This window comes from Staurois parvus, unplaced genomic scaffold (genome assembly GCF_062004578.1).
Source record: "Staurois parvus isolate SC_StPar_1 unplaced genomic scaffold, SC_StPar_1.0 ptg000468l, whole genome shotgun sequence".
Classification (NCBI taxonomy): Eukaryota; Metazoa; Chordata; class Amphibia; order Anura; family Ranidae; genus Staurois; species Staurois parvus.
In genome coordinates this window covers 2,190,865-2,211,500 of record NW_028318264.1, presented here as the reverse complement: position 1 = coordinate 2,211,500, position 20,636 = coordinate 2,190,865, and the positions used below count along the sequence as shown (strand labels likewise).

General features: G+C 44.7%; 1 protein-coding gene across 1 annotated transcript in view; it reads right to left on the bottom strand.

The window, feature by feature from the left end:
* NFX1 (nuclear transcription factor, X-box binding 1) overlaps positions 1-20,636 on the bottom strand; it is a 144,025-nt gene that overhangs the window by 22,780 nt on the left and 100,609 nt on the right. Inside the window, exons 16-18 of the mRNA XM_089689047.1 lie at positions 13,573-13,803; positions 10,250-10,323; positions 393-494 (exon numbers count right to left, since the gene is read on the bottom strand). Of these exons, the coding sequence (XP_089545173.1) occupies positions 393-494; positions 10,250-10,323; positions 13,573-13,803 (407 nt within the window). The remainder of the gene's footprint in view (positions 1-392; positions 495-10,249; positions 10,324-13,572; positions 13,804-20,636) is intronic.

Here is a 20,636-nt window from a genome sequence, read left to right as displayed (position 1 = left end):
CCCAGTAATTTTTTGTGAGTTTAATACTTGAAATTGGGTTAATATATACAAAGTGCGCTGTCTTGGAACAGCAATTTGCGGTGAGATTCCAAAGCGTCCAATAGCCTTTTTTTTGTCTGGAGATCAGCCTGCTATAAGTGTCTGCTCACAGTGCCAGTGCCCATACACACTGTAGTTGCTTGTCTGATGCAAAATCAGTCAGCACCCTTTGAATCAATCAGCTCCTTTGGAAGATGCTATAGTGCCCCGACTGTCATGCTAAGTATCTTGCTTCAATACTTCAAGTCTCTGAGCCAGAACAAGCATACAGATCAAGAAAGCAAAAGAAAAATCCTTATCTGCAAATATGTTTGGGGTTTTCTTGTATTGATAAGACAAACACATTGCCTTACCTTGTTTGCTTCATTTCTTTTTTGGTGACAAGTTTCCCAATATCCACTGAATCCCCCAGTTGCATTTCAGAGAGCTTTGCTGCCATAGATATAGCTGCTATTCTACAAAACAAAAGTTAATGGGTTATAAGTGAAATCCCTCAATATTTACTTCCCTTATATTTTAGCTTTTTAGACAACAGATGAGTATAGTTAGTTATTATGTGCATATTATAATTAAAACTTAGTATTCAATGAATATTGTGACATTCAATAAAGAATGGTAGGAAATGCTCACACACCTAAATGTAATTAATCTAAAGATTTTGGGCAACTATGTGGCAAATGAGTTTTAATGTTGATAAATGTAAGGTTATGCACTTGGGGGCTAAGAATATGCATGTATCATACATACTAGGGGGAGTACAACTGGGGGAATCAATGGTGGAGAAGGATCTGGGGGTTCTGGTAGATCACAAGCTTAATAATGGCATGCAATGCCAAGCTGCAGTTTCTAAAGCAAGCAAAATCCTCTCTTGTATTAAGAGGTATAGACTCCAGAGAGAGAGATATCATATTACCCCGGTACAAATCATTAGTAACACCTCATCTGGAATATGCAGTTCAGTTTTGGGCACCAATTCACAAAAAGAACATTGGGGAAATGGAGAAAGTACAGAGAAGGGTAACTAAACTGATAAGAGGCATGGAGGAGCTCAGATATGAGGAAAGATTAGAGGAACTGAATTTATTCTCTCTTGAGAAGAGGAGATTAAGGGGGGATATGATCAACATGTATAAATACATCAGTGGTTCATATAGTGAACTCGGTGTAGAGTTATTCACCCTGAGGTCATCACAGAGGACAAGGGGGCACTCTTTATGTCTGGAGGAAAACAAATTTAATCTCCAAACACGGAAAGGTTTCGTCATAGGTAAAGTTGATTCGGGGAATATCGGATTGCCTCTCGGGGGATCAGGAAGGAATTTTTTTTCCCTGCAGGAGCAAATTATATCATGCTTTGCTTTTTGCCTTCCTCTGGACCAACTGTGGATATAGGATTATAACTTTTTTTTTTTAAATGGTTGAACTTGATGGACGTTTGTCTTTTTTTCAGCCAGATTAACTATGTAACTATGATTTCTGAAACCATTAGTTAACATGGGATGATGGAGATAAGATTAAACTTGTCTATATCTGTATCATTGTACATATAAACATGCCTACTAAAAACACTTAGGACTCCATTTATAACAGAGAGCAGGTGTTATTTGTTCTTCTTTATATACCACAATGTTGATCAAACCCACAGACTGCATTCTAGAGCACATTTATAAAAACACAGCATGTGGTGTTGATCCCACAGTATTTCACAGAGCTCTCTATACTTAACGTGGCAGAAAGAACTTCACAACGTATTTGACTAGGTTTGAACTCTTACGTATCTGACTAGGTTATGTGACTTGGCTCTCTTCATTTTTTTTGCCAAAGTCATTCATTTTTAGCTATTTGCTGTCTGGTGCAATTTTTTTTTTTTTTTTTACACACACGATAGAATCAGCATTTGCCAGCTGAAAAGAAGGGTATCAAGACCAAGGCTGAAGCCATGATCTTGTAATAACCACTTGCTGACAGGACGTTTATATATGTACATCAGTTAGCAAGTGGTTAATAGTACTTCTGGGACTTCTTAGGGATTTATTTTTTTATAAATTTATAAAGCAGGGGTATGACTGCTTTATCATTTTCTGCTTCAGGCCTCCCAGCACCCTGCGGGCCGCCCTGCACCGGCCAGCCCCAGACCAGGGACCTTTCCAGGATGACGACGCACCTCCGCTACCTGCATCGAGAGGGTAAGCCTCCCCTATCGGGCACCTATTACTGAACTGCCCAAACCCTATCCAATTCGGCGGAGCCAAGCCTACCACGTGGCCTTACCGCTCCCACCGACGCAGGGCCCCCAGCACCCCCAGTCGCTGGCCCACAACATCCACCTGCGCTGCTCACCTCACCCACGGACGCTGAGCCCGTCTGCGACTAACCCACTCCACCTCCAGATGTCGGTCCTCACCACCTCCTGCCAACGGCCCTTCTACACCGCCTAACGCCGGTCCCTTCAACACCTCCTGATGTCGGGCCCTTCAGCACCATCAGAGCCTCCCGACGCCGAGTCCTCAGCGCCTGGCCCTCAACATCCGCCTGTGCCGGCTCACTTCGTTCACGGACGCTGAGCCTACTACAGCTGCCAACGTCTAGCCTACTCCACCTCCAGATGTCGATCCATCCCACCTCCTGACGACGACCCTTCCACTCCTCCCGACGTCGGGCCCTTCTGCACCCTCAGCGCCTCCCGACGCTGAGCCCTCAACACCTGGCCTCAACTTCTCCGGTCTCCGAGCCGCCAGCATCACCAGACGCCGCGCCTACCGCACCCCAGACGTCGCGCCCTACGACCCCTCCGCTCACCGAACCACCGCACCCACTGATGACGTGCCGTCGCACCCACGGACACCAACCTACTTCACCCGCAGACTTCTACCAACCAGCTGCTATCCCTGCTGCCCTCCACTCTCCCTCTCCCCTCACAGAAGAACTCAATAGTCTCCTCCACAGCGCTACAGACGCTCTGTTTCACCATCCCGGACCTGCACCCCCTCACCTCCCACGGCGTTTCGAACACTCTGCTTTGCCATCCCTGACCAGCACCCCTTCACCCCCCTGACCTTTCCAGCACCCCGCTCACCCCAACATGCCGCCCGTGCTCCTCCTCCTCGTCCTCCTCTCCTCCATCCCTAAAACCGCCTCCCTCTACCCGCCCACCCCCACTAAGCAGCTCTATATCGCCCCCTCGCTTCTCCCCTCTCCCCATTACGGCACCCACCACCTCCTCCTGCTACTCCACTTCCCCGCTGACGCACTTGCCACCACTTCCAGACCCACACGCCCCTACACCTCCAGTTCCCATGCCACCTTCCTCACCCTCCTCCTTCTCATATCAGCTGGGGACATCTCCCCGTGCCCTGGCCCCTCACCACTTCACCCCCCCCCTAGTGTCCCCCCTGCTCACGCCAGCCGACGCGACCCCCTCAACCTCATACATGTACCCCTCCTCCCCATACCTATCCCCCCTCTCTTGGTTGCACTCCTGAATGCCCGTTCGGTTTGCAACAAGCTTACCGCCATCCATGACCTCTTCATCTCCCGCTCCCTAAACCTCCTAGCAGTCACCGAAACCTGGGTACAGTCCACCGACTCCACTTCCCCTGCGGCACTCACCCATGGAGGTCTCATCTGGACCCATTCGCCAAGACTGAACGATCGCAGAGGTGGTGGTGTCGGCTTGCTCCTTTCACCGCTGAGCACCTTCCAGGTCCTCCCTAACCCACCCTCTCTATCCATCCCCTCCTTTGAGGCACACTGCATCCGACTCTTCTCACCCACCCCCCTAAGGATCGCAGTGATCTACAGACCTCCTGGGTCCATACCCCACTTCCTGGACAACTTTGCCGCCTGGCTCCCTTTCTTCCTCTCCTCTGAGCTACCGACCATCATCCTCGGGGACTTCAATATCCCCATCAACGACAACAACCCGGCCACTTCCCAATTCCTCCACCTAACCTCCTCCTTCGTGCTCACACAGCACATGCAATCCTCCACCCACATCGGAGGGAACACCCTGGACCTCGTCTTCTCCCACCTCTGTACTCTCAACCAGTTCTCTAACAACCCCTTCCCTCTCTCTGACCACCACCTCATCACGTTCTCCATCTCCCCTTCCCCCAACTCCCCCCCCCCAAAAACGCCAAACCATCACCAGCCGCAATCTCCGCAACCTGAACCCGGCCCCCCTCCACTCAGCCGCCGACCATCTACACGACAGCATCCTCCCACTATGATGTCCTGACATAGTCACCACCTTGTACAACGACTCACTATCAGCTGCCCTAGACTCTCTAGCACCCCTAACCACACGCATCATCAAACCCAGACCGCTCCAACCCTGGCAGAATGACAGCACTAAACGCCTCAAACGTCGCAGTCGCGCACTGGAGAGACTGTGGCGCAAAACCAGGTCCCCTCACGCATTCTCCCTCTACAAATCCGCCTTCCTCACTTACACCTCCTCCCTCCACGCCGCCAAGCAGGCCTACTTTGTTAACCTAATTAACACCCTCTCCTCCTGCCCTCGCCGACTCTTCTCCACCTTCAACTCCCTGCTCTCTCCCCCCCCCCCTCCTCAACTCAGTACCTCACTCACCGCCCACGAGATTGCCACCCATTTCTGTAACAAGATTGATGATATCCGTAAGGACATTGTCAACTCGCAATCTACCTCCCCACCTAGCCTCCCCACCCCCGTCACCCCTTCTTCTCCCCCCTCCTCTGCCCTCACAACCGCACTGCCCTCCACCTCTCCCAAGGCCCCGCCCACCGTAACCCCCCCTGCACTGCACTCCCTCAGCCCTGTCACTACTGAGGAAGTCGTCAAGGTCCTCTCAGAAGCCCGCCTCACTACCTGCCCCCTGGACCCTATCCGCTCTCAACTCCTCCGGTCACCCCCCCTCTTCCCTCATCCGCTCCCTCACCCACATCTTCAATCTCTCCCTCTCTACTGGCGCATTCCCCTCCCCCCTAAAGCACGCACATATCACCCCCATCCTCAAAAAGCCCTCCCTGGATCCCGCTGACCCCAACAACCTCAGACCCATCTCCCTGCTGCCACTCACCTCCAAGCTCCTTGAGCACATAGTCTACGATCGCCTAAGCGCCCACCTTATTGACAATAACCTCCTTGACCCATTACAGTCCGGCTTCCGCCCCCTACACTCCACTGAAACTGCCCTCCTCAAAATCACTAACGACCTACTAAACGCCAAAGCCAAGGGCGACTACTCTGTCCTCCTTCTTCTGGACCTCTCTGCGGCCTTCGACACAGTCGACCACCCCCTCCTCCTTAATAAACTACTCTCCCTTGGCCTCAGAGATACCGCTCTCTCCTGGTTCTCATCCTTCCTATCCCGACGCTCCTTCAGCGTCACCTACAATGGCGCCACCTCCCCCTCCCTCCCCCTCTCTGTTGGGGTCCCTCAAGGCTCTGTCCTTGGACCCCTTCTCTTCTCCATCTACACCTCCTCCCTGGGCACACTCATACACTCCCATGGCTTCAATTATCACCTCTATACTGACGACACCCAAATTTACCTCTCCACCCCTCTCCTCACCCCCACTATCTCCGCCCGCATCACTCACCTCCATCTCAGACTGGATGTCGCTCCATTTCCTCAAGCTTAACCTCTCCAAAACAGAGCTTCTCGTCTTTCCCCCTGCCCACACCCCCCCCCCATCCTATCCATCACCACCACCAACACCACTATCATTCCCGCCCCACAAGCCAAAGTCCTTGGCGTCATTCTTGACTCGAACCTCTCCTTCCTGCCTCATGTCAAATCACTTACAAACACCTGCAGGCTCCATCTCCGCAATATTGCCAAGATACGTGCCTTCCTTACCCCAGACACCACCAAACTTCTTGTACACTCCCTCATCATCTCACGCCTGGACTACTGCAACTCTCTTCTCATTGGCCTACCCAAGTGCAGGCTCTCCCCGCTCCAGACCATCTTGAACTCAGCGGCTAGACTCATCCACCTCACCACCCGCTCCACCTCTGCCACCCCCCTCTGCCTCTCCCTCCACTGGCTCCCGATTGCCCAACGCATCAAATTTAAACTTCTAATCTTGACCTACAAAGCCGTTCATAACACTGCCCCTGACTACCTCACCAACCTGATCCCCAAGTACCACCCTACCCGTACCCTTTGCTCCTCACAGGACCTCCTTCTATCCTGCTCCCTGGTCTCCTCCTCCCATGCACGACTGCAAGACTTCTCCAGGTCCTCCCCTATCCTCTGGAACTCACTGCCCCAATCCATCCGACTGTCGCCTTCCCTCCCCACATTCAGGCGCTCCCTCAAAACCCATCTCTTCAGGGAAGCCTACCCCACCCTCACCTAACGGCCATTCTCCCTCATTCCTCCCACCACTTCATCCCCCTCAGCCACTTCCTATTGTTCCACTACCCCCTCCCTCCTAGATTGTAAGCTTGAAAGAGTAGGGCCCTCTTACCCCTCGTACGCTGTCTGTCTTTGTGGTACTGTGCCATGTATTGTCCCCCCTATTGTACAGCGCTGAGCAAACCCTTTGGCGCTATATAAACTCGATGTAATAATAACAATAATAATAATAATTGCCCCACTTAAAGTGGTTGTAAAGGCTCAAAGTTTTTTGTTACCTTCATGCACTATGCATGAAGGTAAAAAACCTTCTCTGTGCAGCAGCTCCCCCAACCCCTCTAATACTCACCTAAGGCCCTTCTCGATCCAGCGATGTGCACTGGAGTCTCGGAAATCCTGTGACTCCCTCTCCACATTGGCTAAGGAATGGACACATGGAGCAGCAGGTGCTCCCATAGCAACCTGCTTTCTGTGGGGACACCCGATAGGAGGGAGGGGCCAGAAGCACTGGCAGGGGACCCGAGAAGAGGAGGATCTGGGCTGCTCTGTGCAAAACCACTGCAGAGAGCAGGGATTTTGCACAGAGCCACTGCAGAGAGCAAGTAAGTATATGTTTGTTATTTAAAATAAATAAGTCTTTAATATCTCATAATGGTTTACTCCAATGTAATTGTTCGCTGTTGAATAATGAAAAAAAGAAATTTAAACAGAGTAAGAAAAGCATAGGAAAATCTGAAGATCTGAAAGGAGGTGAGGGTTCTCCATACTGACAATTAGTGTTTAAAAAGGAACTACAACCAAAGCACTTGTTAGGTTTGGATAGAATGGTTAAAGCAATGTTCGCATAAGAATTTTACTTTCATTGAATCTCCAGTTTTGTTCTTTTACAGCCACTATCTCAAGAATAATCGATTTTGTAAAAAAAAAAAAAATTTAAAAAATTGCCCAACTGTTGCTTAAATGGTCAGAAAACAATCAATAGCTGTGAGGCTTGAGACCAATAATCACTTTCAGCAGCGGAAAATGCTTGGGCCAGGCAGTGATCCACTAAATGAATTAGAAGCATGGGAATCACCCATTAAGGTACAAAACTTACAACAGGTCACTGTTCAGTGCAAAAGGTACAAGCTGTATGTATGCTGCATCTACCAGACAGCCAAGTGAGGGCGCTGCAACAGGTAGTGTAATCATCTGTTATTCTCAGGGGGATATCTTGCGGACAGTAGCCCCTGCTGGCTCGAAGGCTGAAAACTAAGCGACCAAACACCGCTGATCACTCAGTTCTCCCCGCTGCTGTGAGCGGAGAGTCAGGACTGTCAGTCTCCAGCTCTCTGCCCTGCCCAAACCCCCCCCCCACCCCAGTGTTCTTTGGAGCTCTGGGCTGAGAGAGTGAGCCAGGTGCTGGTCCAGGCTTCTGGGTGGATCCTGACCATATGGTCACGGTCTTTCCCCAACCTGGAACGGTTCAATGACACCACAGGAGTGCAGAACGAACTGCACTCCTGTGAGCCACAGGAGAAATAGTCCATCTTTGGCTGTACTTTTCCTTTAACCCCTAATGCTGGTGCCTCTTGGCCCTTTAAAGGGTTTCTGATGCCAGGTTGTGGAGTTTATGATCATGTGACTGCCGTGATTGGTCACATGATCGAAAAGCTCATGATTACAAGTAGCGATCAGGAGCTTTCCGTTAGGTGCCTGTAACTGTGCTGGAAGTGTGCAGGGCGCGTGCTCTTGGCACAGCTTTGTTTACATTCTGGTATGCATATATGCGGCCTCCAGGCATCAAGGCCAATCTGCTGAAAGGCTGCATATATGTATACTCTCCGTGCAAAGCGGTTAAGGTCTGTCTCAGTCAGACATAATTGTCTCAAAAATCCTTATTACCAAATATCACCAACTGCAGGTAAGATATGGAATTCTGATCTCTCAAAATGCCAAAATACTTAGTGGGCACTGCAGTAGTATCTAATGAGAGAAAAAAAATAAATCATCATAAGAGAGGTACTGTATGCTGACATTGCTGTTCTGCTACTGAAAATGCTAGATGCCTGGCAATGTCTGACCACTTTTGAGTCACAGACCTCAACCAAGTATGTTGGAAATATAGTATCTCACAGAAGTGAGTACACCCCTCACATTTTTGTAAATATTTTATTATATCTTTCATAGGACAACACTGAAGAAGTGAGACTTTGCTACAATGTAAAGTAGTGAGTGTACAGCTTGTATAACAGTGTAAATTTGCTGTCCCCTCAAAATAACTCACCACAGCCATTAATGTCTAAACCGCTGGCAACAAAAGTGAGTACACCCCTAAGTGAAAATGTCCAAATTGGGCCCAATTAGCCATTTCCCTCCCCGGTGTCATGTGACTCGTTAGTGTTACAAGGTCTCAGGTGTGAATGGGGAGCAGGTGTGTTATGTTTGGTGTTATCGTTCTCACTTCTCTCATACTGGTCACTGGAAGTTCAACATGGCACCTCATGGCAAAGAAAATAAGAATTGTTGCTCTACATAAGGATGGCCTAGGCTATAAGAAGATTGTCAAGATTACCCTGAAACTGAGCTGCAGCACAGTGGCCAAGACCATACAGCGGTTTAACAGGACAGGTTCCACTCAGAACAGGCCTCGCCATGGTTGACCAAAGAAGTTGAGTGCACATGCTCAGCGTCATATTCAAAGGTTGTCTTTGGGAAATAGACATATGAGTGCTGCCAGCATTGCTGCAGAGGTTAAAAGGGTGGAGGGTCAGCCTATCAATGCTCAGACCATACGCCGCACACTGCTTCAAATTGGTCTGCATGGCTGTGATCGCAGAAGGAAGCCTCTTCTAAAGATGCTGCACAAGAAAGCCCCCAGTTTGCTGAAGACAAGCAGACTAAGGACATGGATTACTGGAACCATGTCCTGTGGTCCGATGAGACCAAGATAAACTTATTTGGTTCAGATGGTGTCAAGCGTGTGTGGCGGCAACCAGGTGAGGAGTACAAAGACAAGTGTCTCTTGCCACAGTCAAGCAAGGTGGTGGGAGTTTCATGGTCTGGTGCTGCATGAGTGCTGCCGGCACTGGGGAGCTACAGTTCATTGAGGGAACCATGAATGCCAACATGTACTGTGACATACAAAAGCAGAGCATGATCCCCTCCCTTCGCAGACTGGGCCGCAGGGCAGTATTCCAACATGATAACGACCCCAAACACACTTCCAAGACAACCACTGCCTTGCTAAAGAAGCTGAGGGTAAAGGTGATGGACTGGCCAAGTATGTCTCTAGACCTAAACCCTATTGAGCATCTGTGGTGCATCCTTAAAAGGACGGCGGAGGAGCGCAAGGTCTCTAACATCCACCAGCTCCGTGATGTCATCATGGAGGAGTGAAAGAGGACTCCAGTGGCAACCTGTGAAGCTCTGGCTCATGCCCAAGAGGATTAAGGCAGTGCTGGAAAATAATGGTGGACACACAAAATATTGACACTTTGGGCCCAATTTGGACCTTGTCACTTAGGAGTGTACTCACTTTTGTTGCCAGCGGTTTAGACATTAATGGCTGTGTGTAGAATTATTTTGAGGGGACAGCAAATTTACACTGTTATACAAGCTGTACACTCACTACTTTGCATTGTAGCAAAGTATATCTTTTCATGTGACAACACTGAAGAAATGAAAATAAAATATTTACAAAAATGTGAGGGGTGTACTTACTTCTGTGAGATACTGTAAGTGTCAGAATGACAGCCAGGGAACTAGCATCCCCATTGAGGTGCCTAGCAATAGCAGGCTCTTTAATTCATATTTTATGACAGTTTCCTTTTAAGTGACACACACTATTTATGCAAGAAGAAAGTAAAATCTGAGATATGAACCTTTGATAGGCAGAGGAAGCCACTGAGCAAAACACATTCTCTTTCCTCCTTCCACATTCACACTGGAGCTCTACCTGAAGGACAGAGAAAAGACATAAAAACCAATGTGAGACTCAACTCATTATTATATGGTTATATAAACTAAATCATAGGCTAAACTATATTATAATGGTAATTACTAACAAATACTAAAATAGTAAATAACATTACTTCTACGAATATGATAAACTTCATATAAAAAAATCTGACATTTTAATACACTTTACAAGAAAATATTACTCACAAAACAAACTTTGTAATCAATAGCTCTACTTTTAATAAGACACTCTTCAGAAAGCTTATGAACCCCTGTGGAGCAAGTACCACATGTAGAGGAGCACCAAGATCTGAGTGTCCATACAATCTGTCTGCAATGAAGCAGAGCTCCCTCTTATCGATGCATTTTCAATATGATGGGGATTCGGACATACTAGTGCATCAGGTCCCCTCCCTTTGTTGGCAGATCCCTAGCCAATAGATAGCCTGATATTGGCTATAAAATCCGCCCACTGACTGTAGTCAATCACAAGGAAGGTGCAGACCTAATAGGGAAGTAATCTCTTAGCCTCACCACACTACACCTACGGAGAGCGTCACTGGTTGCTAGGAGGCTGTCAGCTAGAGGCAGGCAGTGTCCTTAACAACCAGGGATAGGTGGGGGGAGAGGGGTAGTGGCGGCAAACAGGTCACCTTCAAGTTGAGTCTCAATATCCAGTTTTGTGATCTATAAACCGGAAGTAATTATGTTTGGATCTCATGCAGTAATAGAACCAATTTGTAATGTTGCCTAGAGAGGCAGCAGGGATTTTTGAATCTGGCAGAGGATAATTTTAAAGCATACCACCAGAGTATCCTTGGCGTTTTATTGAATATCCCCCTTGAGTTTTATTTTGTAGGTCAGCCGAAAAACGGACTCGTTTTTTTGACTGTTTTAGCAAAGATTTAATTTACCTATGTGAAGTAAACAGGCATGTGAAAAAGTACACCCCATGGAAATTGTTGACTTTGAACATATTTAACAGGAAAACATTAGATGTTTATTCAAACAGTGGCTACAGATATGCCTGAAAAAAATGACACATATGATGGGCATGACATATTCATTCTAATAATCTAAAATTGAAGAAAATGTTGACTTGTCACATGGAAAAGTAAGTACATCCCTGAATTTACCACCACAATCAGATGGTCCAGATTAGAACCTCCTCAAGGTGTATGCACATAAAACCCATCCTTTCTACACCGCAGATATTGAGGTGCTTGAATTACTAAATACAAAGACATTGTTCACTCTGCAAGTAAAGCTGATGCAAGGGCTTTTTCCCCAGAGCTCAGTGAATATGGTGAAGCTTTACTTTGCAAAGAATACCCAAATCACATTCAAGGAAAATGAAGAAAAAACATTTTTGCTTGAACGATCGGATGATAGAATTCAACAGAGCTTCACTTCATTCAGTAAGCTCTGGGGATAGTTCCCTTGCAGAACACAACTGCACTGACAAAGTGAACAGTTTATTTGCCTTTAGTAAATCAACCCCCTAGGGTCTAGTGTCCTGTTTTCGATGGACAAGTGATGCCATCATGCCGAAATCAAGCAAGCTCTATAAGGTCCTTAAAACAAATGTTGTTGATGCCTATGATTCTGGTGACCGTTTTAAAAAGTTCTAATTATCTGAAGTCAATTCCACTGTAAGGAAAGGAATCTACAAGTGGTATAGATTTTTAATAACCACTGACTTGTTCAGAATTGGTCAGCCCAGCAAATTCAGCTAACCATTGAATAGTAAATGAAATCTCCAAAAACTCATTGCAGGATCTAAAGGTAACTTGCAAGAGTGGGTGTCAAAGTGCATCTACAATCAGAAAGCAGTTGCAGCAATTTAATCTGCATGGGAGATCTAAAAGAAAAAGCATTCACGGTCAACAAGGAACATTACAGCAAGACTATTGTTTACCATTAAATACAGGCAATGACCAGGCCTTCTAAAACAACATGCTGTGGACTGATGAACCAAAGCTAGAGTTGTTTGGCCACACTAACAATAGACATGTGTGGTGCAAATCGAAGACATGAATGAAAGGTCATCTGTCCAAATGTTGAAAGTGGACAGCAAATGGCGCTTTCAACATAATTCTGATCAGAAGCACACCATCAAAGCCAACAAAAATGGCACAAATGGAAAGAATGAGGTGTTTGGATTGGTGTAGTCAAAGCCTTGGATTTGAATTCCAGTAAAATGTGTGTGGGGGAGGGGGGCAACAAGCCTGCAAACATTTTGTAACAGAAGGAATTTCAATCCTTAATGGGGAGCGGGGGGACGAAGCATTAAAGTGGAACTTCCCCTTTTGGGTGGAGCTCCACTTTAACTGAACAAAGTTTTCCCTTTTAGATTTAGTACAAATTTAGCAGGAATTGTGTAAATTGTGTTGTGTTTGGGGACCACATGTTTTGCTGCACAAAACCCTGCACATGGCACCCAAATTTATTTTGGCAGTTCAGCACAATATGCATTTTAGCCAACTGCACAATTCGATATGGAACATCTGTGCACTGTGGTGTGTTACGTGTAAATTAATGGTGATGTCTTGCAGTGCACTGGCAGCCCCAAAAGTGAATTGGCTGCCTTACAGCTTCTGGCTCATGCCCTGTCAGTGTTGCTTTCCTGAACTCCTGGTCTTCACAGGAAATAAATTGGAGAAAGGAGGGAGGAGGAAGTAACTTGCATCCAAGGTTACATGACTGAAAGTTTTATACAATGTAGCAAGACACGACTCTAGTCCTTACATGCAAGGGTGGCTCTAAAAGGATGCTGTAGAAGAAATAAGCCACCCTGAAACAGGAAGCGTGGGGCAGCTGTCATGGCACCAAATTAAAATGGAACATAGGCAAACATTAAAGAAATAAAAGACGCTTCATACTCAGCTGGCTATACGCTAGTAGAATTTTGTTTGACGTTTTTAAATTTTAATCATTAATAGGGTCAAATCAACATTTGTTTTCGACCGCAGTGAGTGAGAAAATTCAAAGTACCAGGATGGAAATGTTTCTCAAATGAACAAATTTCTAACAGTGTATGTGGTTTCCACTTGGTAGTCCTTTAGTTCCAAAAGTGAACGTTAAAAGCTAAAGAAATGAGCATTTGTTTGAAAATCTACTAGTGTATGGCCAGATTAAATCAACTCCTGAAAAGCGTTTACAGACTCTGATTAATATAACTTTAATGCATTTCATGTGACCAGAGAAACATTTAGCCTTTCCACAAAACAGCTATTATATCAATTACCTGTGCACTGCAGGTGGACATTGGACAGGGCTGTGACGGGTGACAGCTAGCCAGACATTGATGCCCACAGTCTGGTCTTAGAAGAGTGCAGGGTTGCTTACAGTCTTCGTCTATGAGGCACTCTCCTCTGTGACAAATCCTTTTGCATTTGTGCATTGCACATTGTAATAGCTGATTGCAACGTAGGCCACAGGAGATGTCAGTGAGATGACAGGGGATGTTGTTCCTAAGCTGGGTTAAAAAAAAAACAAAGTAAAAATAAGCTTGACTAATTCACATCAATATGGTTATGAAAATGCACTATCATATCTGACGAAAATGCAGGAGATTTAGGCTCCATGCACACGGGGCATTTTGATAACACTGGTAACGTTAGCTGTGTAAAGTCACATTAAAAACGTGAGTTATTCAGCTTTTTTTTAGCGGTTTTGCATTAGCGTTTAGCAGCGTTTTCTAGCATTTTATTTTTTACCAAAAAAAAAATTTTTTTTGTCAAAAAGCGTCCCAAAAAAATGCTGGTTTGAGGCATTTTACTGCATTTTTCAGCATTAGAGTGTTTTACAGCTAAAAACAATGCCTCTAGAAACCCATTAGTCCTGGGGGTTTTTTTCCAGCCAAAAAACGTTGATTACAGTCTATGTGTGCATGGACACATAGGATAACATGCTGGAGGGTTTACTAGCTGTAAAAAAAAAAAAAAAAAAAAAAAAAAAACACCACATCAAAAGTCCAAAACAGCAGCTGTAAAAACGTCAAGTGTGCATGAGGACTTAAAAAACAGGATGAGAAAATGAGATTTAAGAAAATAATAAGCAATTACATAGTTAATAACAGGATGTGCAGATTTATGAAGGCAGACGATGGAGAATGTGACACAGACACACACACTCTGCCAAACATTGCCTCCTGCCCTCCAAACTCTTCTAGCAGACAGATAGCCAATACCGGCCTTTTACCCTAAGCCTTATACACAGACAAGATGTTGAGGTAAAGCCAAAGGAATAATGGTTCATTAAAACCCAGACACATACTTTCTCCCCTCCCCCCCCCCCCAGGAGGACAGTCCCCTCTTGGGGATATTAGCATAGGATAACATGAGATGTACAACCAGTAAAAACATTTCAATGCAACCTTTCAATATTATTCTAATTAACAGCTAGGCACGTAGAGGAGTCTTATCAATATGTCTCCTAGTCACAGGAATTCCAAACCCTGCCTCCTTTGTCTATGTGCTGGAAAATATGTCCACAAAAAGTTGATTAGCCAAGGTTACCCACCAGGATGCCCAGAAACAGTTCTACAGTCCCGGATACATAGAAGTACATAGGACCACTTGTTTTTAAATGTCCCACCTCAGATCCAGCTTGGATCTAGGTTACCAAGTGGCACATCTTTGGTGGAAATAGTATAAAAAGTTAATATAAAGTTGGTAGTAGCTGGGGCAAAAGCAGCATTATGCAGCCCTAGTGGACCAACCGGGTCAAGATAAGAAATATGCCCAAGAAGAGTTCCATATCCATGGCTGGTGAAGGTGCATCTGCACGATCTGACACAATGTTCCTGCAGACGCACCACTGTTCTGGGGCCTTCCTGGCCACAACATTCCAGTAGATACACCTGGCCAGTCAAAGGGTTTCAGGACCCGGCTCTCCTGCATGCTCCTACCAGAAGCAGAAAAAATCTCCAGTCTCCTCCATGGGCCATAATCAGTGGGTAGAAAGCTAGCCCATAGTCCCCTCCAAAATCCCCTGTCCCGGTTAGGTCTGTCACAGACCAGTTGCCTAGTAGTGTAAAGGCTAAGGCCCCTTTCTCACGGGGTGGACTCCGATTAGATCAGCAGGGGACCAGTTTGCTGATCCCCTGTTGATCAGAGCAGAGTGGTCAGCTGACAGGTCCGTGTCCACTTAGTTTATGCATGGACAGAATCCATTCTGCTATATGGGAGGCCGGAAGTAAATAAACTCTGCTGTCAATTTACATCTGACTGCTCTCCGATCCAATCCAGATAAATGGAAGGGGAAGGATTCCCTGCCTTATTTTTTTTTTTTTTTTTGAGGTAGGCGATTATAAAAATGGACACATGACCATTTACCCCCACTGGTCCATAGGGATGAATGGAGGGTTCGAACAGGTCCACCTAAAAACTGACAAGACAGACTTGATCAGACCCTTCGTGTGATAGGGGCCTAAGACTGACAAATAGAGATAGTTTAATAGGATAGATATGTTCCAATGTGCATTTGACACAGTAACTGGGTATCAGATGAAGAGAATCTTACATGTAAACTCCTAATGCAGTAGGGGGTCAAACACCCAAACAACCAGACAGGATGCCACCCAAAGCTCTCTCAGCGTTCTTACTCTATAGGAGGGAGAAGGCCCAGCCTGTACAGTACAAATGCATAAGTAAGTGTTCCCAGATCCTATAGCTACATACTTTCTGGGCTATTTAGAGAATAATTCAATGCAATCCATATATTTCTGTACTTTAGAACCAAACGCTCCCTAGTGTGTACTTTCACACTGCGTGCTATCTTTATATAGCACTGTCAATGGAACCTTCTTTCATGCATCGCATAAGTGATTTGCATGTTAAAATGTCAAAACACAGTCACTATTTCTCTTTTATTTTCTTTAATGAGAAAGCTGAGCCTTTACAAAACGAATGCCAAAACTGAAGAGTGAAACCATAAATTTTAAAGTAATGAAAATGGCATTCATTTTAAAATTGTTCAAATTATAGCAGCTGACAATTCTTTAATATAGTGTAGGTACACACAATCCCACCTAAACACAGCATTCAGTACCTGCAAGCCCACAGAAAATACCAAAGACCTAATTTGTACATATATTTTCTTTATTATGTTCAGAACCAAAAGAAAAAATATATGCATTTCTTATTTGTTAGGTAAATTTAAAACACTGTGCACGATTACTCCATGTTTGCAAATTTGCAGCCAGCAAGTGGCATACAAGAGGCAGATGACTATAGATTATGTACAGTGCGTGGCCAGTGTAATTTCATCTCTTATATGCACACACATGAATGAACCATAGATGATGCACAACCTTCTGCAAACTCATAGGCAACTATATGGATTTTTTGGCAACAACTAAGAAAGGTCGTGATTTTAAGTTTTCTTTGGCAGCGTGTATTCTGTTCTGGTAGAAGAAACCTTGATCTCCCTCACATGCTGTCCTGAAAAATGGCTGGAAAAAAAAACAAATCACTATAGTTGCTTTAAAAAGGTAAACCTCCAAAGCACACTATGCCCCATTAATTCAGGTGTGCCTTGGCATCCTTAGATTTGATAGTTACACGACCAGCAAATCTCTAGGTAAAAAATGTGGCCAGATCTGTTGGCACTCTTACAACTCATTAAAACAAAGCTTAATTACTCCTGAAAAGTGATGAAATTAAAAGTATTTCTCACTATACATGCATGCCAAAGAGTAAAGCAAAGAAAATGTGAAAAGAGAGAAAATGATTGCTAATTCTACAAAGATATTCTAAAATGGGCTGACCAGATTTGATCTATCACATAAAATCCCAATAAAATACATTTACGTTTTTGGTTGTAACATGACAAACTGGGGAAAATTTGAAGGGGCATGAAACTTTTTCAAGGCTCTGTATATAAATGGATCACAGCTATAGTTCAAACTGTTTTCTGTAAGTAACATCATACATGGCTTCATTTTTGTAATCGGTCAGTCTTTTTAAATTAAGAAAAGTAGTCATTCTGCTGTTTGTTATTGTGTGCACCACAATGAACATAGACCAGAGAAAGCAAAGGAGAAAGTTGTCTGAGGTGATCAGAAAGAACATTTTAGACCAACATGTCAAAAGGGAATTCATATGGGCAATTCTAAGCAGCATGATGTTGTGACTGGATACAAAGATAGTGCAAATGCTAGACAAAAAGCCGAGGAGAACTTCCAAAGAGATACAAGCTGAACTCCAGAGTCAGGGTACATCAGTGTTTGACTACATCATCCATACTTTGAGTGACAATGGGATAGAACAGTGGTCGGCAAGCCGCGGCTCGCGAGCCACATGCGGCTCTTGTGTGCCGGGCGCCCGCTCCCCTCCCTCCTCTCTGGCGGCAGGAACTCTGCAGCATGATCCAAAAAAAAAAAAAAAAACAGCCAGGGCAGCGCGCTCAAATGCAATGATTGGCCAGTCTCGCTGCCACTCACATCCTGATAGCCAGTGATTGGCTGTCAGGATGTGTGTAGACGGGGCAGCGTGACGAACGTGAGAGGAGCTAGGCTCCTCTCACAGTCCGCCCTGAAGACCGGAACGGTGCGGGAACACGGCGAGAGGAACGCGCGGAGCAAAGGTAAGTGAATTGACACAGGGGGGACTTGGCTTACTACTTGCTACTTACTTACTACTACTATATGAGGGATGAATTACTATGGGGGATGAATTACTCTATGGGGGATGAATTACTATAGGGGGGATGAATTACTATAGGGGGGATGAATTACTATATGGGGGATGAATTACTCTATGGGGGATGAATTACTCTATGGGGGATGAATTACTCTATGGGGGATGAATTACTCTATGGGGGATGAATTACTCTATGGGGGAAGAATTACTATATGGGGGATGAATTACTATAAAAACTTATTGAAACTAAAAACAGTGTACCATCCTATGTATTTTCAGTTTTAAAAATGTGGCTCTCAAAATAAATTTCAATCGTGGTTTTGGCGAGATTTGGCTCAGTTGAAAAAAAAAGGTTGCCCACCACTGGGCTAGAAGAATGAAGACTGTTGAAAAAAATCCCCATAAAAAAGCCAGCCTGAAATTTGCAAAATTGCATAATGACAATGTGTTTAGAATAACGGCTTTTGGGTAGAAGAGAAAAAAACTGTAGCTTTTTAGCAAGCCTCATCAGGTCTATGTCCACAAATTGAAAAATGAAGTATTCAAGGAAAAGAGCACCGTATCTACTGTCAAACACAGAAAAGGCTCAGTTAGGTTTTAGAGCAGCTTTGCTGCTTCTGATATAGGGTGCCTTGAATCTCTAGAGGGCACAATGAAACTTTAAAGCAAATGTGTCAAAGAAAAGTGCAGCGCATATAATAAACCAAATCAATATTCATCTAAAGCATCATAAATCACCAATCAGAATAAAAATCCATCTAAAACATCATGATCCTCATATCAAATTAACATCATAATCATCAGTTAAAAGGTAGTACCTGGTCTGGAAACCTTACCCTCTGATGGTATGGGCGTTTAGATGAGGTCAATCAGAGGTCCCTCTCATGGATGATAAGAAATGGTCTGGTCATAGGGGAATTATTCCATCCTCCAAGTTGGATGGGACCTGGGTCCTGGGGGTTTAAGTGCTTCTCCTGCGTCCTGAACAGATCTGATTCCAGTGAAGGGAGATCTCCAGGCTGGCAAATACTGATTAATGCGCATTAAGATTGCGCTTCTGGTGAGTTTGCAATCCTACTAATCTATCGTACACCACCGGATGATAAGCACTTCCCACTTTATGGTTGATTCCTGATTTCCAGAATTTATGCGCACAACCTGCTGGATTTTGAGTAGCACCTTCACGTTACAGAGCTAACATATTGGGACTCACATATAGGTTTACTTTTTTGTTTATCTATACTACCTTTTAACTGATGATTATGATTTTGATATGAGGATCATGATATTTTAGATGGATTTTTATTCTGATTGGTGATTATGATGCTTTAGATGAATATTGATTGGTTTATTATACGCGCTGTACTTTTGATTTTATTGAGAGGACTTGTAGTTCCTTTTTTTTGGTGCATTTAGCTACTATTTCTGTTAGCGCTCGCTGATTTTCTTTGTATCAACCTTTAAAGCAAAAACTACACTGCATCTGAGCACCAAAAAAAGATATTTAAAACAAACTCCCCCATCCATCCATGTCTCTAGTATTTATGTTGCACCCCTTAGCATTTCTGGAGGTGGTCTTCTTGGGTAAGGGCAGATGATTCATTTTAGACTTTACTTCCTGGAATCCAGCTGCTCTTAGCTCAGGCATTTAGGCAGGAGAGTGTGCTTAGCCAAGAAACCACCCCAGCCCCTAACCCCCCTCCTCGGCCTCCTGAAGACTCCTGGAATGTATGACATATCTTTCCTAGGCATGGAAACCAAGAAGTAAATGAAGAAATGTACAAAGAAAGTAAATATGATATGGCTTTCCTATCAATTTTCCAGTGCTGGCAGCAGAAGGATTAAAAATAGTCAAATGTTCCTGAGAAAATATGACAAGTTTGGTCAAAGTGGCTATTGTAACTGATAACGGCTTCTGTTTCAGATACTGAACTGCTGATGTGGCATTTACAGGGTAACAATTTGCTTTTTTTTTTTTTTTGTACTGGGGTGTTTTACCTTCTGGGGACACCTACCTGCTCTCAATGCATATTGCTTTGTTCATGGTTGTCCTTGATGGTGTGAGCTACACCCAAGCGTTTCAAGTAATACCCTTGTCTGTTATCTAACTTTTTCAATGATTGTAACACAACCCCTGCGAGGGTCACTTGCTTGTGAACATGTATGTTTTGTGGTTATGTCCATGTGTGTTTCTTCATGAATGTCACCACTCTGTTCATATGCTTACACACTCACATTTCCTGACCAATAACTGCAGCTAGAACATCAGCATACTATTAAGTGGATACCAATAAAAAGATGTTTAGTGTAGTGGCGTGAAGTACTCCCAAGTCATGAAAAGCTGGCAATCTATGCACCAGAGGAAAAGACACTTCCACATTAAAAAAAAAATATAAAAATAAAAAAAATTGTGCTTGACAAAGTTCACCACTGTTAGCCTAACTCTCCACTATATGGGGCTGATTTACTAAAACTGGAGAATACAAAATCTGGTGCAACTCCACATATAAACCAATCAGCTTCCACGTTTTTTTGGCAAAGCTTAACTGAAGAAGCAACAGTTAGATGCTGATTGGCTACCACGCACAGCTGCACCAGATATTGCACTCTCCAGTTTTAGTAGATCAGCCCCTATGTATGCAAAAGCAGCTGCAATTAAGCTGAG